This window comes from Ursus maritimus, unplaced genomic scaffold (genome assembly GCF_017311325.1).
Source record: "Ursus maritimus isolate PB19 unplaced genomic scaffold, ASM1731132v1 scaffold_3, whole genome shotgun sequence".
Taxonomy (NCBI): domain Eukaryota; kingdom Metazoa; phylum Chordata; class Mammalia; order Carnivora; family Ursidae; genus Ursus; species Ursus maritimus.
Genome location: NW_024425563.1, coordinates 54,823,324 through 54,838,394, shown reverse-complemented (window position 1 = coordinate 54,838,394; position 15,071 = coordinate 54,823,324). Strand labels below are relative to the sequence as shown.

Genomic DNA, 15,071 nt, shown 5'->3' with positions numbered 1-15,071 from the left:
CTTTAAAACATATGCAGTATTTATAGGGCTGCTTAGAATAAGCCAACTGAAAGATTTAATGATAATAATCTCCATATTTCTTCTAAAATTGATTTCCGGTTTCAATGAACTTGGAAAGAGTCCTAGGACATCAAATAAATAAAGATCTTAACATGAAATGAATCTTCAGAATATGTTCATAAATTTACATTTTAAACATGACCAGGAAATATATATCTTTGCCCATTATTAAGGTGATACTTTAATGAAAAATTTTCATTTGCATGAAATAAACCTTTTTGGCTACAGATGAAAGGATTTTATGGTAGCGACAATGGTTTTGTGAGTTAAATGATCCCAACATCATCAGGAACGAATCACAAGTGCCTACCATATGAATTACAGCACCATGAGTCTTAAAAAGGTATTTCTGTGGAAAGCATTCTTCCCATCTGTAACAATCAGATTCTGCTTTGAAGTCCTGCTAGAGTCTCACAATACATGAGACAGCCACATGCTACCCAAACTTTTCTCTAAACTTGAGTTTGACTGCATTTTCCCAAAGAACAATATGGCAACTTAATGATGAAGGGGTTTAGAGAGGAAAATGGTTAGTTTTTTTAATTATACTTCACTGTGTGTGAATTCTTCAGTGTTCTTTTCTGGACATAACTATAGAAATTATGCCAGTGGATATGCAAAATTAAATTTCAAATTAAATTGGGACAAAGATGTGTGTCCTTTGATCCCTACAGTATTGAATCTGCAGTGAAGTCTTCACAACCATGTCAGGCCCAAATGAAACTAAACTGTTAAAAAAAAATGAATAAATTGTTATTGAGACTTTTTAAGTATATCAAAAAGAGTTACAAAAATGATATGAGTCAGTAACATAATAGGTTGTCAGTATTTCAAAGAGACTGTCAGTACTGCTGATTTTCATTCCACTACCTCTCCTGAATGGGTATGGGGGTGAGGATTGCCTCTGTCATCCTGGGTTTTTTTTACTTGAAGCTTTCCTCAGCAGACAAAAAATAATAGTGGAGAAACACTTGCAGTGAATGGGAGACTGACATCAGCAAAGTTAAGAGATTAATATAAGTAGAAGTAAAATGACTTGTCTAATCTGTCAGTTTGTGTCATGTGTGTGTGTGATTTCTTTATTAACCCGATGAATCATGACCCAGCTACTTTCTCTGGCAGTTGGTTGCTGATTCTAGAGTCTGATATATTACAGGATGGCAAAATAGCAATGGTAACTAAATTGTAGGTTGAAGAGAGTTCCTCTTCAGTGTACAACAGAATTCTCTCCGTCTTAACTTCCCTAGAGAATTCCACTTCAGTAGTTTTTGTAATTTCATAAAAGAAACAGGCTATCTGGGAGTATCTCTCATTTCCCTGGGCTTTTATAATTTCAGTTATCCACAACAAGCATTGCTGAATACATCTAGGTTCTAAAAGAATGAAGTATGAGAATTTGGGAACTTTGTTCCCATTTTGCCTTTATATGCTTTACTGTTTATGTTCTATCTCATCACTGATAAGAAAGAAAAAAAAAGGGGGCACCTGGGTAGCGCAGTCATTAAGTGTCTGCCTTTGGCTCAGGGCGTGATCCCGGCGTTCTGGGATCGAGCCCCACATCAGGCTTCTCCACTGGGAGCCTGCTTCTTCCTCTCCCACTCCCCCTGCTTGTGTTCTCTCTCTCTCGCTGGCTGTCTCTCTGTCAAATAAATAAATAAAATCTTAAAAAAAAAAAAGAAAAAAGTTAACAGTAAAAAGAACAGGCTTCTTTCCATTATAAAATAATAGGTAACACTAGCATCAAATAAATGCTAATATGAAGTGGCCACTTTAACCATACAAGAGGATATTATTTGCAATCATATATAAAACTGAAAACCTAGTAACAACTTAAATATCTAAAAACAGAGGATTGATAGTAATATATTTAAAATAATATTGTAGAGGGCCGCCTGGGTGGCTCAGTCGTTAAGTGTCTGCCTTCAGCTCAGGGCGTGATCCTGGCGTTCTGGGATCGAGCCCCACATCAGGCTCATCTGCTGGGAGTCTGCTTCTTACTCTCCCACTCCCCCTGCTTGTGTTCCCTCTCTCACTGGCTGTCTCTCTCTTTGTCAAGTAAATAAATAAAATCTTAAAAATAATAATAATAATATTGTAGAGGACTTGAAAAATATAGCTATTTGTGAGTAAAAGTTAAAAAAATTATGATACTGTTTTATTTTTAAAATAAAACAACAAACATGAAATACCACAAAAGTAGAATTGGCTAATCTTTGGTTGGTAGGACTGCAGATTTATTATCATATATATTATAATTATTTTACTGTTTATTATTTATTAAATATTAGACAATACATTTACATAATATATAACAACATATATATTATACTATTTTTATTTGCTATTCATTATTTTCTATTTTCCAAATTTTCTACAATGAACTTGTGTTAATTTTGGTTTTCAAAACAGTTTTTTTTCATGGAAATTAAAATAAAGCTAGTTTCCTTTCACTACCACTATACTCTGGGAACTATTTGGGAAGCATTAGACAGAAGTTTTTGAGACATACTTTGAAAGGATGAATTCTTTTTTGATCTGTGACTTGGTTATTAAATACACTTTAAGTGTATTGTTTAATTGTTGAGACTTCTTTGAGCAACTTTTCATTTCAGACAACTTTCCTGAACTAGTAAAAATGCTGACACAATATGACTTCTAGCCAGAAGTAATACTCCATCGAGTATCAGGAAATCAAACTGAAACTGATAATTTGAACCATGACCATATTTACAACTTTATAATTCTTTTCAGAAACAAAAAATTACATTTGCCTCAAGTAAATCAACAGAACTGAACAGGATTTCTAACTGAAAATGCCTTTCCAATTCTCTTCCTCAGTGGCATCTCATTCTTGGTAATTACCACTTCAGCTGTGGTCATGAAAAGAAATGACTTGTTACAATGTAGCTTCCTTCTCATGCTTGTAATTTAATGCTGATTAAATTAAATTAAATTAATGCTTTTTGAAACAACCAGGCTGCATACAGGATTCTTTAGTAGCAGTAGTATAGTAGTATTAGTACTTTGTTACTGCCTCATTCTAGAAGATTTCCTCAAGAGCGTAAGGTGCCAAATTTCACTTTGAAAAAATATTTCTTACAGAATTCTTTTGTAGTCAGTGCAGTAAGATAGTGGGGAAGACGGTCAAGTCTGATTGTCAGTGAATATATACCAATTTCAGTAATTAACCTGAGCCTGCCCATGTTGCTACTCCACAGGCTCCTCCCTAGGCTCTATCCACAACCCCCCAAAATAATCCAGAAGCTAAAGGTATATATAGGCCTTAAGAACCTAGTTCTATCACCCTATCTGGTGATAGCTTGGGTCCAAGATGCAGCATGTGTTTTTCCACTTGATCACTTTTTTCCCATAGCCTTCACACTCAGGACACTCCAGCCCCCTTGAAAGAAACATTGCTAGTTACGGTCTCACTATTTTTCAACTGTTCAGGTTAAGTTTATTGTAACATGCTGGGTGAGCTTTTGTGAAGATAGAAGTAAAAACTATTAAATACAACTTGCGATTATGCCCATTAAAAATATTACACACACACACACACACCACTGAAACTTTTATCTCACATGTCCTGTTAAATACCTTGACATTAATAGCCATGCTTGGCTTTTTAAATACCTCATATGTATGTACAACAGTAATAGACCCAGTAGAACTCAGGCTAACAAAACTAAAAAGTTATTCTTGAATTCCTTACTTTGAGTGGAAGAGAGGGCACAGGCCTTATAGAAATTCATTTCTTTATTTCACTTGAGTCTTTGTGCATGCATAACTCAAAAGTTCAGCTGTTTCAGTCTGTGTCTCAAATTCACATGGGTAACATGTGAATGGAAATAAACCCTGTAGGTAGAAGAAAGAGGAATTTGGATAGAGATCAAAGATTAGCTTCATTCCATTCTTTACTTCCACTTTTTACTATCCCATCTAAATTTGGTATTTTATGGGGCTTTTTTTTTTTCTTCCAAGGGAAAGAGTGAACTTAAATCAGATTTGAGACTTTCTCTCTCTCTTTTTCTAAATCCATGTGATTTGATCTGCTCAGTAATGACTTTAGATAATTGAGTCCTCAATTGTTAGGAACGTTTAGTATGAAAGACATGGCATATATATGTTTAAAGTTGTCACTATAGCCCTGGTTCAGAGTTATAGGAAAAAACCCCTGAATATTTAACAATATAATAAGCAGAAATATTTGTCTTTTTGTCTCTGAGTATTATTTTCCTTTTTTATTTTCTGGAATGGAACTAGTTACTATGTGCTATTAGCTTTGAACATTTCTAAGAATTAGACATCAGAACTTTGCATTACACATTTTCTGAAAGCTTAGCATTCTTTTTATAGTAATCATGTAAGAAGGTAGGGAGTTTAGTGTGGTCCTCCTCATTTCGAGTGGCCCATGGAAAAGACTCTTATTGATATCATCATGAGGTCCATAAAAAGTGAGGAATATTACAATGCTTGAAAAGTTTTTATCTAATTTAAAAATACTTTTTAGAATAATTTTTGCCAACTATTTAGAAACATAGAGTAACTATGAAATGACTATTTTGACTTCTATCAAAATAGCAGTTAAAGTGGATAGAATCAACAATGAAGTGCTTCAAGGTAATGGGGAAGTGAAATCTTGTTTTTGGCTAACCTCAAGTGCTAGAACAGAACTGAAATTATGGACAGTTATGGTTTATTGCGTGGATATCTCAGTGCATTCCAAAGATTAAGATTATATTATTCTATTGTTCCAAAATGAAAGAAACTTAGTTTGGTTTGGGGGTCTTGTTGTTTCACAACTTGATAGGCTTTCATTTAGTTCTGTCAACTTTATTCTGAGAATTCCTTTCTTCTAATAGACCACAATGCTTTAGAGAAGAACAGAGATCAGGTTTGAAAGTAGCCCAGGTAGGCTTGCAGAGCATGCACTTCCATATTCAAGATAATCCTTTCACATTTTTATGGATTTAGAAATATTCTAAATATTGTAAGTACTATACAAATGAAGGAAAATGAAAAAATGGTCTTTGTACTGTAGAGTGGATAACACAAGAAGCTAAAAAATTTGAATTACTTTAAACATTGAAAAATGAATGATAAAACTATAGAGACAAAAAAGGTAATCGATTTGCAAGTATTGAGGGGTGGAAAGGAAGGATGAATAGGTGGAGAACAGGGGATTTTTAGGGCAGTGGAACTATACTGTATGATATTATAATGGTAGGTACATGACATTATGCATTTGTCAAAACCCACAGAACCATACGCCACAAAGCGTGAATCCTAACCATTGGCTTTTGTTAACAATAATATATCAATACTGGCTCATCAATTGTAGCAAATGTACCAGTAATGCAAGATGTTAATAATAGAGGAAATGACAGTGAGGTATATGGAAATTCTCTGTGCTTTCTGCTTAGTTTTTCTTTAAACCCAAACTGCTCTTTAAAAATAAAGTCTATTATTAAAAATATAATTGATTTAAAAATTAAATGTTTATTCCTTTCAAGTTCTTAAAGTATATTTAAAAAATGAAATGCCGGTATCTGGGTGTCTTTACTGCCTGAAGTGAATATGGAGTAAGGTGGACTTCCTTATTGTAAGTTCTTGTGAAGGCTGCTTTCACCTTGGGATCCAGCTTGGAGAAGGGACTAGGTTTGCCTCCCCAACTGCTAATTTCCATGATAGTCTCAAAGTCTTCTTTCATCAAGTAGTAGGAGTCCATAAGAGCAATAACATCCTGTACTCCTTCTACCCCTTGTGAGGTCAAGGGCTGTACAAGTGCATCCCTTATATGTGACAGATAATCCACGTTTACAGTCCTTTTGCTGGAATAAGTTCTGAGACTCATGTACAGTGCTAGGTCCTGTACAATAGGATCATGATTGCTGGTAGATGAGTGCTTCCCCAACCAGCTTGGGAAGGTAGGAAACTGGGTCATGTACCCCCTCATTAACTCTCCAGGAAGAACACTGGCATAAAAGGCTTGTGTGGGCAGAAGTCTCTAGTTCTGCTTGCTCCGGATCTGATGGTCCACTAGGTCACCATCACATATGCTATGTGCTGCTCTGCTTGAAAGCATCAAGTGCTTTTTCATGTCACCCCCTGCAGCTGCAGGCTTCACATGTATGTAGTTCCCCTGGACAAACAGGTGTGCTATTGAATAATCATGGAAAAAGAGATCTGACTTATCCACAAGTGACATATGAGCAGTCTTCTCTCCAGCTGCAAACACTTTCCAGGCAACATCCAGTGGCCCATCTGATATCCTTTTTGTCTCTATGAGAATCAGCCTTGGCCTGGTCATAGGTTAGTGCCTTACTTCATGCACACTACATCCTCAGATTCTGTAAACCCTGTCTGATATCTTGATTGGCTCCAAAAATTATTTCACTCATAGCTGGAGGGGGGATCTTTAAGCCCTCTTTAAATGCAATAGACATCATAGCACCCTTAATCTTTCAACTCGAGGTCTTTGAAAATGAAGATCAAAGCAATAATGAACCAAAGAGTGAATCTTGGGATGATTTCTGTTGTTGCACATACAAATAATGGGAATTTTTGTATGTTTTGTCAGACCAATTAATTCTGAATTCCTCCCCTGTCCTCTTTGACAAGCCATCTATTTCATCCATGATGAGAGCATGTTTCATGCTTACTGAATGGGCTGCTCCACTTGACTCGTGTTGAGAAGTTGAATAAAAGCCTGTGATGCCGGTATTATTCAGTGATTCAGCAACAATCTCCTTCAAAGTGTTCTTACTCCAAGTGTCACTTGCATTCAGTTCCATGTAGCTATATCCCAATTTCTGACAAATCAGAGACTAGATTCTGAATACAATGAAGAGTTAAATGAAGATGACTCTAAATCTGATGAGAAAAAAGCAAGACTCTATGGAAACTGATAGTGATCAAGAAAAAGACAAAATCTTCAAAGCCTTCAAAATCAGAAAAAGATAAGGAGTCCAGAAAAGGAAAAAGTTCAAAGAAACGAAACTGTTTTTCACTGCTGACAGTCACTTTTTATTCACCCCATTGACCAGTCTAGTTTGCCTAGATAATGCCTTGTTTTTTCCAAAGGAATCCTATTTTAGCATAATGGGGCAACTCAGTAGTCCCATTGTAAATAAATGGTGGTACAGCTAGAGAGATATAACCAGCAGGCTAACATACACCTCTTATGGAAGTTGATAGGACTGCTTGAGTCCTCCACTGTCCCCTGTCAATCTAATTAGATTGTGCTTCAAATTTACTCTGTATAGTCAGAAACTGCATGTGGGCTTCGGAGGCAGATTTTAGTTAACAATAATATGCCTGGGAACATTGGTACTAAGGCAATTTTTGTAAGCTTAAGAATTTATCCTAATGGCCTTTATAGGACTGATGCCAATTTTTTTAAAAAGGTAGTTACTATTATGTGGTGAAATTTTGTAAATAAATCATACAACAAAACCAAAAAAAATGAAATGCCATATTAAACACATGGCTTTATTTGCTTTCATTTATTTTTTTTGCAATTCTCCTTGAAATTGTGCAAGTTGGATGCAGTGTTAATTTTTTTTTAAATGTTGAATGAGAGACATTTACATTTGGCAGTCTGAGAGTCTGTATATCCTGAAACACTTCTACATGAAAATAGCAAAACTACTTTTTGAAATTTATGAATGACTTCCAAAAAGATGAAGGAAGGTGAGCAAATCCTGTAGCTGTTGGCTATCCTGAGCTATCCCAAAGTCTCCAGCTGGATAAAGCTTGAACATTATTAATAGACTACTACATAGTGTAAAAGGGAGTCAAAGCCTTGGGCCTATGAAGGGAGAAGTTTTGATTGGAGACCAGCATAAAGAAAGGAATAAGAAAGGGACACCTCTAAGGAAAAGGGTGACTGGAAGAGGAAATACTGATGAATAAAACAACAAATGTATCTTAGAATATATTTGAATATATGAATAGAGGGAACTGCAAAAGCAATGAAAATAAAAGGGGGGGAATCTCATTTTTTTTACATGAGAATTTGTAATCAGGTTTTGGGATCTGCATTTACAATAACTGCATTTAAAAAAAAAAATCCCTGCAATCTAAGAATTTAAAGTTTATCCTAGGTGATAGTATCCCAGCCATCCAATAGAGGCAAACAAAATCACACTCAACCCAGTTTTCAAATATAGATATCAAATTCAGTTCAGGCTTCAAAAACTTCTCACAAAGAAGTTCCAATGTATATGAGCTCAAAAAAAAAAAAAATTTAAAAACGGAGGAGAATTAAGACATCATGAGAATGAATCAGTAGAAACAACAAATAGTAATCTAGGCCATAAAGACTTCAGATAACAGATAAAGAATATAAAATAGTTATGGGTAAAGAAATAAAAGGAAGAAATAAAACCATGAGCAAAGAGTAGGAAACTATAAAAATAACTGAGAAATTATGAAATCTAACCAAATAGAGCACCTGGAATTCAACAGTATAATCACTGAAATGAAGATACCAATAGATATGTTAAACAGTAGATTAGACACATGTGGAGAGAGAAAGACTGGAAGGTAGATCTGAAATAAAAAATACATATAATTCAGGACAAAAAGAGACATAAAAAGTATGACACAAAGCTTAAGAAACATTGAGAGTATAATGACAATGACCACATACATCTAATTGGAATTCCAAAATAAGATGATAAATCAACTACTTTATTTCAATAAATTTGAACACTTAAATAAATTTCTAGAAAAATATAACTTATGCAGATATAGAAAGTATGAGTAGTCCTATAGTTGCTAAAGAAATTCTATCGGTAGTTAAAAATCTTCCTCAAAAACCACAAAACTCAAATGGTTTTCCAGGAGATTTCTACCCAACTTTCTAAAATCAGATAAAGGCGATCCTGACTACATCAAAATTCAACATGGCTAATACAGGACTGGAAAATTATAGATTAACCCCATTCATGAACATGGGTTAAAAAATCCTAAACAAAGCAGTAGTAAAACAATTCCAGCTGTGTACAAAATAGATAATTACATCACAACCAAGCTTATTTGACTCTGTAAATTTAATGATGGCTTAATATTAGAAATACTATGTAATGTGTCTCACAACAACTATGAAATTACAGGAGAAAAAAGACATCTCATTTTGGTATAAACAAATTTAACATCTATTTATAATAAAAACTTTAATTCAAAGTAGAAATAGAAAGGTCCCTCCTAAAACTGAATGAAACCACCATAAGATACCATTATTCACTGACTTACTTGGCAAATTATACCAAACATTGGCAAGGATGTGACTAAACTGGAATTCTCATATGCACTGCTTCTCAGAGTAGGGTTGATTATAGCCTTCCAGAAATAATCTAGTATTATTTAGCAGATTTTAAGCCACAGTGATTTTAGTCCACTGTTGCACATGTGAACCACAAGAGTGCTATAAAAATGTTCTCGAGGCATTGTTTGTAATAACAAAAAAATGCAAATGTCTGTCATCAGGAGATTGGGTAAATAAGTTCTTTTATACTCATATTATGGCCTACTAGACAGCAAAGAACTATAGCTACATTGATCAACAGAGATTAGCTAACAAGATATTGAATGAAAAGAGCAAGTTGTGAAAATATAAAACCATTTTTATAAAGTTCAAAAAAAAAAAAAAAGCAAAGGAATTAACACAAAATCAAGATCCTAATTTCCCACAGAGAGGAGGAGGGATGTTAATAGAAGTGCACAAGGGGCTCAAAAGTATTGCTAACGTATTTTCCTTAAATTAGAAAGTGAGTGAACAGGTGTTTCTCATATCATTATACTTCGTAACATATATAGATGTTATTTATTTTTATAAATTTATCAACTATTTCATAATCAAAATTATGTCTATGAAAATCTAACATGATAGATATGTAATTTGAGGTGATATGTTAAAGAAAAACTTCCTTTTATAATAGCGTAAGACAGATGATGGAGGCAGGAAACAAAAATCAAGCAAAGGAGATTATTGACCTTATTAACACTTGCCAAATGCTATCAAGTTTTTCATCCAGGTACCTATAGAATGTGTTGTGAAAGGCATTGCTGTGGACTGGTGAGGACCCATATTATTTGGTATAAATATTGGTTGTGATACTTCTTAGCTGTGGGATCTTGGGTTTTGGTTCCCACATTTGTAAAATATAGATGATACGGGCACCTAATTTATTAAGTTATTGTAAGTATTAAATGAATTAGCCCATGGAAGGTGCTGAGAAAGGACACACACAGGATAAAAGCTCAATCAATATTAGATTCTAGTAATATTATCTTTTGATTTAATACTTTGAAATGTTTTGTTTGTGTTATGATAGGCTTTGGTCATTTGACGAAACAGTTGATGACATTGGCTGATGGACACGTGGTGTTGGCTCTAGAAGGAGGACATGATCTCACAGCCATCTGTGATGCATCAGAAGCCTGTGTAAATGCCCTCCTAGGAAACGAGGTAAAAAAATTAAAAGTACACAAGAGTAGGGCTAAAGGACTAGAAATGTATGCATGCATATATTTAATTTTTTTAATCCCATGTAAGCAAAAAGCACAATGTTGCTCTTACAATTTTAAGAAAGAAGATGAGCTTTTAGGAGGAGTTTACATGTACTCCTGTTATATGGTATAACTGTTGTCCAGTTAATGCACTTGGCACTTTCCTCAATCAGGTTATTTGTGAGGTCAATAAATAAGATAACTGTTGGGAAGAGAAGTGCTTTATGGATTGACCCAACTAATAAGCATTGAAACACTGAAAAACAAATAACTCAAAGAAAATTTCTCTTGAGATTTTCCATAGGATTGTGTTAGCTCAAGGGAGAAAATAAAGCTTTTAAAAAGTTTTTTCATCTTTATTGAACTATAGTTGACATAAAATTGTAATTCATTTAAAGTGTACAATATGATGACTTGATATATGTACACATTGTGAAATGATTCTTTCCATGAAATTAAATTGACACATTCATCACCTCACATACTTCTTGTTTTGTGAGAACACTTAAATTCTACTTTCTTAGCAAATTTTAATTATATAATATAGTATTATCAACTATAGTCATCATGTTATACATTAGATCCTCAAACGTTATTCATCCTGTAACTAAAAGTTTAAAACCTTTTATCAACCTCTCCTTATTACCCCCACCCCTCCAGCCCTTGACAACCAATATTCTACTCTGTCTCTACAAGTTCAACTGCTTTTTTGGGGAGGGGAGTGGTCAAAATAAGTGATACCATGCAGTATTTTTTCTCGGTCTGGCATATTTCACTTAGTATAATGCCCTCCATGTTTGTTATCAAAAATGACAAGATTTTCTTCTTTTCAAAAGATCGAATAATATTCTATTGTGTGTATATACACACACATGTATACACCACATTTTCTTTATACACTTATCTGTTGATGGACATTTAGTTTGTTTCTGTACCTTGACTATTGTGAATAATTCTGCAGTAAACATTGAAGTACAGATATCTCTCCAAGATAGTGATTTTATTTCCTTTGGATATATACCCAGAATAAGATTGCTGGATCATATATCATAAAATGTGTAGTTTTAGTTTCTTGAGGAATTTCCTGCTGTTTTCCATAGTGGCTGTACATCTTACCTTTCCAACAGCATAGCTCAAAGGTTCCCTGTTCTCCACGTCCTCACCAGCATTTATCTCTTTTCTTTTTGATAATTCATGAGGTAATATCTCATTATGATTTTGATTTGCATTTTCCTCATGATTACTGATATTGATCACCTTTCCATGTACATGTTGGCCATTTATATGTCTTCTTTGAAAAACATCTAATTGGGCCTTTTACCCGTTTTTAATTGGTTTATTTGGGGTTTTGCCTTTGTTTTTGTTTTTTGGGTTTTTTTGTGTTTTTTGCTATTGAATTGTATGAGTTCTTTGTATATTTTAGATCTTAACCTCTTATTGGATATATAGTTTGCAAATATTTTCTCCCATTCTATAGCTTACCTTTTCATTTTACTCAGCTTTGCTGTGCAGAAGTTTTTAAGCTTGATATAGTCCCACTTTTTGTTTGCTTGCTTGCTTTTGTTGCCTTTACTTTTGAGGTCAGATCCAAAAAAACATTGCCAAAGCTAATGTCAAGATTACCTCCTATGTTTTCTTCTAAGAGTTTTATGGTTTCAAATCTTACATTTAAATTTTTAATCAATTTGTATGATGTAAGATAAGAGTCCAGTTGTATTCTTTTGTGTATGGCTGTTCAGTTTTACCAACACCATTTATTGAAGAGACTATTCCTTCCCCATTGTATATTCCTGGATCCTTTGTCGAAAATTAATTTACTATATGTGCATGAGTTTATTTTGGGCCCTTTTTTCTGTTCCATTAATCTGTGTATCTGTTTTAATGTCAATACCATAGTGCATTGATTACTTGTAGTATATTTGAAATCAAGAAGTGTAATGACTCCAGCGTTATTGTTCTTTCTCAAGATCCCTTCACGTGTTTGGGGTCTTTGTGGTTTCATATGAGTTTTAGAATTTCTTTTCTATTTCTGTAAAAAAATGCCTTTTGATAAGGATTGGATTGACTCTATAGATTGCTTTGGGTAATACGAACATTTTAATAATATTAACTCCTCATCCATGAACATGGGATATCTTTCCATTTATTTGTGTCTTCTTCAGTTTCTTTCATCAATTACTTTACAGTTTTTGATGTATAGACCTTTCATTTCCTTGGATACATTTGTCTCTAAGTATTTTATTGTTTATGATACCATCATAAATGGGATTGTTTTATTTCTTCTTCAGATAGTTCACTATTGGTATATAAAAACTGATTTTTTATATCAACTTTGCCTTCCGCAACTTTACTGAATTTGTTTATTAATTCTAATAGTTTTGTGGTGGAGTCTTTAGAGTTTTTCATATATATCATGTCATCTGCAATTAGAGACAGTTTTCCTTCTTCCTTTCCAATTTGGATGCCTTTTATTTCTTTTCCTTGCTTAATTGTTCCAGATCATACTTAGAATACATTGTTGAAAGCAAAAGTGGGCATCCTTATCTTGTTCTTGATCTTAGATATGGTGTTAGCTCTAGGCTTGTCATATATGGCATTTATTATGTCAAAGTATGTTCCTTCTATACTGAATTTGTTGAGATTTTTTAATCATAAAAGATGTTGAGTATTGTCAGATGCTTTGTCTGCATCTATTGAGATGATCATATGATTTTTATCCTTCATTTTGTTAATGTATTGTATCACATTGGTTGATTTTTGTATGTTGAACCATTCTTGCATCCCTGGAGTAAGTCCCACTTGATCACGGTGTGTGGTCCTTTTAATGTAATGTTGAATTCAGTCTGCTAATATTTTGTTGAAAGTTTTTGCATCTATGTTCATCAGAGATATTGGCCTGCAATTTCTTTCCCTATAGTGTCCTTTACTGGCTTTGGTATCAGGGAAATACTGGCCTCCTAAAATGAGTTCAGACATGTTCCCTTCTATTCAGTTTTTTGGATGAGCTTGAGAAGGATGGGTATTAGCCCTTCAATATTTGGTAGAACTCTCCAGTGAAGCCATCTGATTCTGGACTTTTCTTTTTGGGGAGGTTTGTGATTACTGATTCAGTATCCTTACTAGTTATTAGTCTGTTCATGTTTTCTGTTTTTTCAGAATTCCATCTTGATAGGTTTTATATTTCTAGGAATTTATACATTTCTTCTACACTGTACAATTTATTGATGTATAATTGTTCATAGTAGTTTCTTATCCTTTGGATTTCTATGTTATAAGGTGTCATGTCTCCTCTTTCAAATCTGATTTTATTAATTGAGGCTTTTCTCTTTTTCTCTTAGTCTAGTTAAAGGTTTATCTGTTTTATATATCTCTTCCTAAAACCAGCTCTTAGTTTCATTGATGTTTTTCTTTTGTTTGCTGCATCCCATAAATTTTAGTATGTTGTGTTTCCATTTTCATTTGTCTCAAGATTTTTTAATTTCTCTTTTCATTTCTTTGACCTATTGGTTGTTCAGGATCATGTTATTAAATTACCACGTATTTGTGAGTATTCCAGTTTTCCTTTTGTCATTGATTTCTAGTTTTATGCCATTGTGGTCAGAAAAGTTACTTGGAATGATTTCATTCTTTTAAAATTTGCTGAGACTGGTTTATGGCCTAATGTATAATTTTTCCTGGAGAATGTTCCGTATGTGCTTGAGAAGAATGTATTTTCTGCTGCTGTATAGAATGTTCAGTATAGTCTTTTAGGTCCATATCGTCTAAAGCATAATTTAAGTCCAATATTTCTTTATTGATTTTCTGTCTGGCTGACCTATCCATTATTGAAAGTGGGGTATTAAAGTCCCCTAATATTGTATTTATGTATATTTCTTTCTTCAGTCTGTTAGTATCTGCTTTATAAGTTTAGCTGCTTCTATGTTGGGTGTGTATTTACAAGTGTTAAATACTCTTGATGAATTGACCCCTTTGTCATGATACAATGACCTTCTTTGTCTCTTATTACAGGTTTTAACTTACAGTGTATTTTTTCTGATATACGCATACCTACCCCTGCTTTCTTCTGGTTTCCACTGGCATGGAACGTCTTCTCCATCCTTTCATTTTCAGTCTGTGTATACTTAAATCTGAAGCTATTCTCTTGTAGGCAGCATATAGTTCAGTCTTATTTTTGTATTCATTTAACCACTCTGTGTTTTCTGGTTTGAGATTTTAGTCCATTAAATTTGAAGTAGGAATTGATATGTACAGGCTTACTATTGCTATCTTGTTGTATTTTGGCAGTTTTATGGTTCCTTTCTTCTTCTCCTGCTGTCTTTTTTTGTACATTGATGATTTCCCATAGTGTTATGTTTTGATTTCTCCGTCTTTTACATACTTCTGTAGTTTTTTGCTTCATGCTTACCATGAGGCTTGCAAAAATCTTACAGTTATAATAGTGTATTTTAGACTGATAACATCGTAACTCTAATGTGTATAGAAAGTACATTTTTACA

The 15,071-nt window shown here is 33.8% G+C and overlaps 1 protein-coding gene across 1 annotated transcript in view; it reads left to right on the top strand.

The window, feature by feature from the left end:
* Positions 1 to 15,071, top strand: part of HDAC9 (histone deacetylase 9) — a 684,034-nt gene that overhangs the window by 598,325 nt on the left and 70,638 nt on the right. Inside the window, exon 23 of the mRNA XM_040644215.1 lies at positions 10,401 to 10,534. Within this exon, the coding sequence (XP_040500149.1) occupies positions 10,401 to 10,534 (134 nt within the window). The remainder of the gene's footprint in view (positions 1 to 10,400; positions 10,535 to 15,071) is intronic.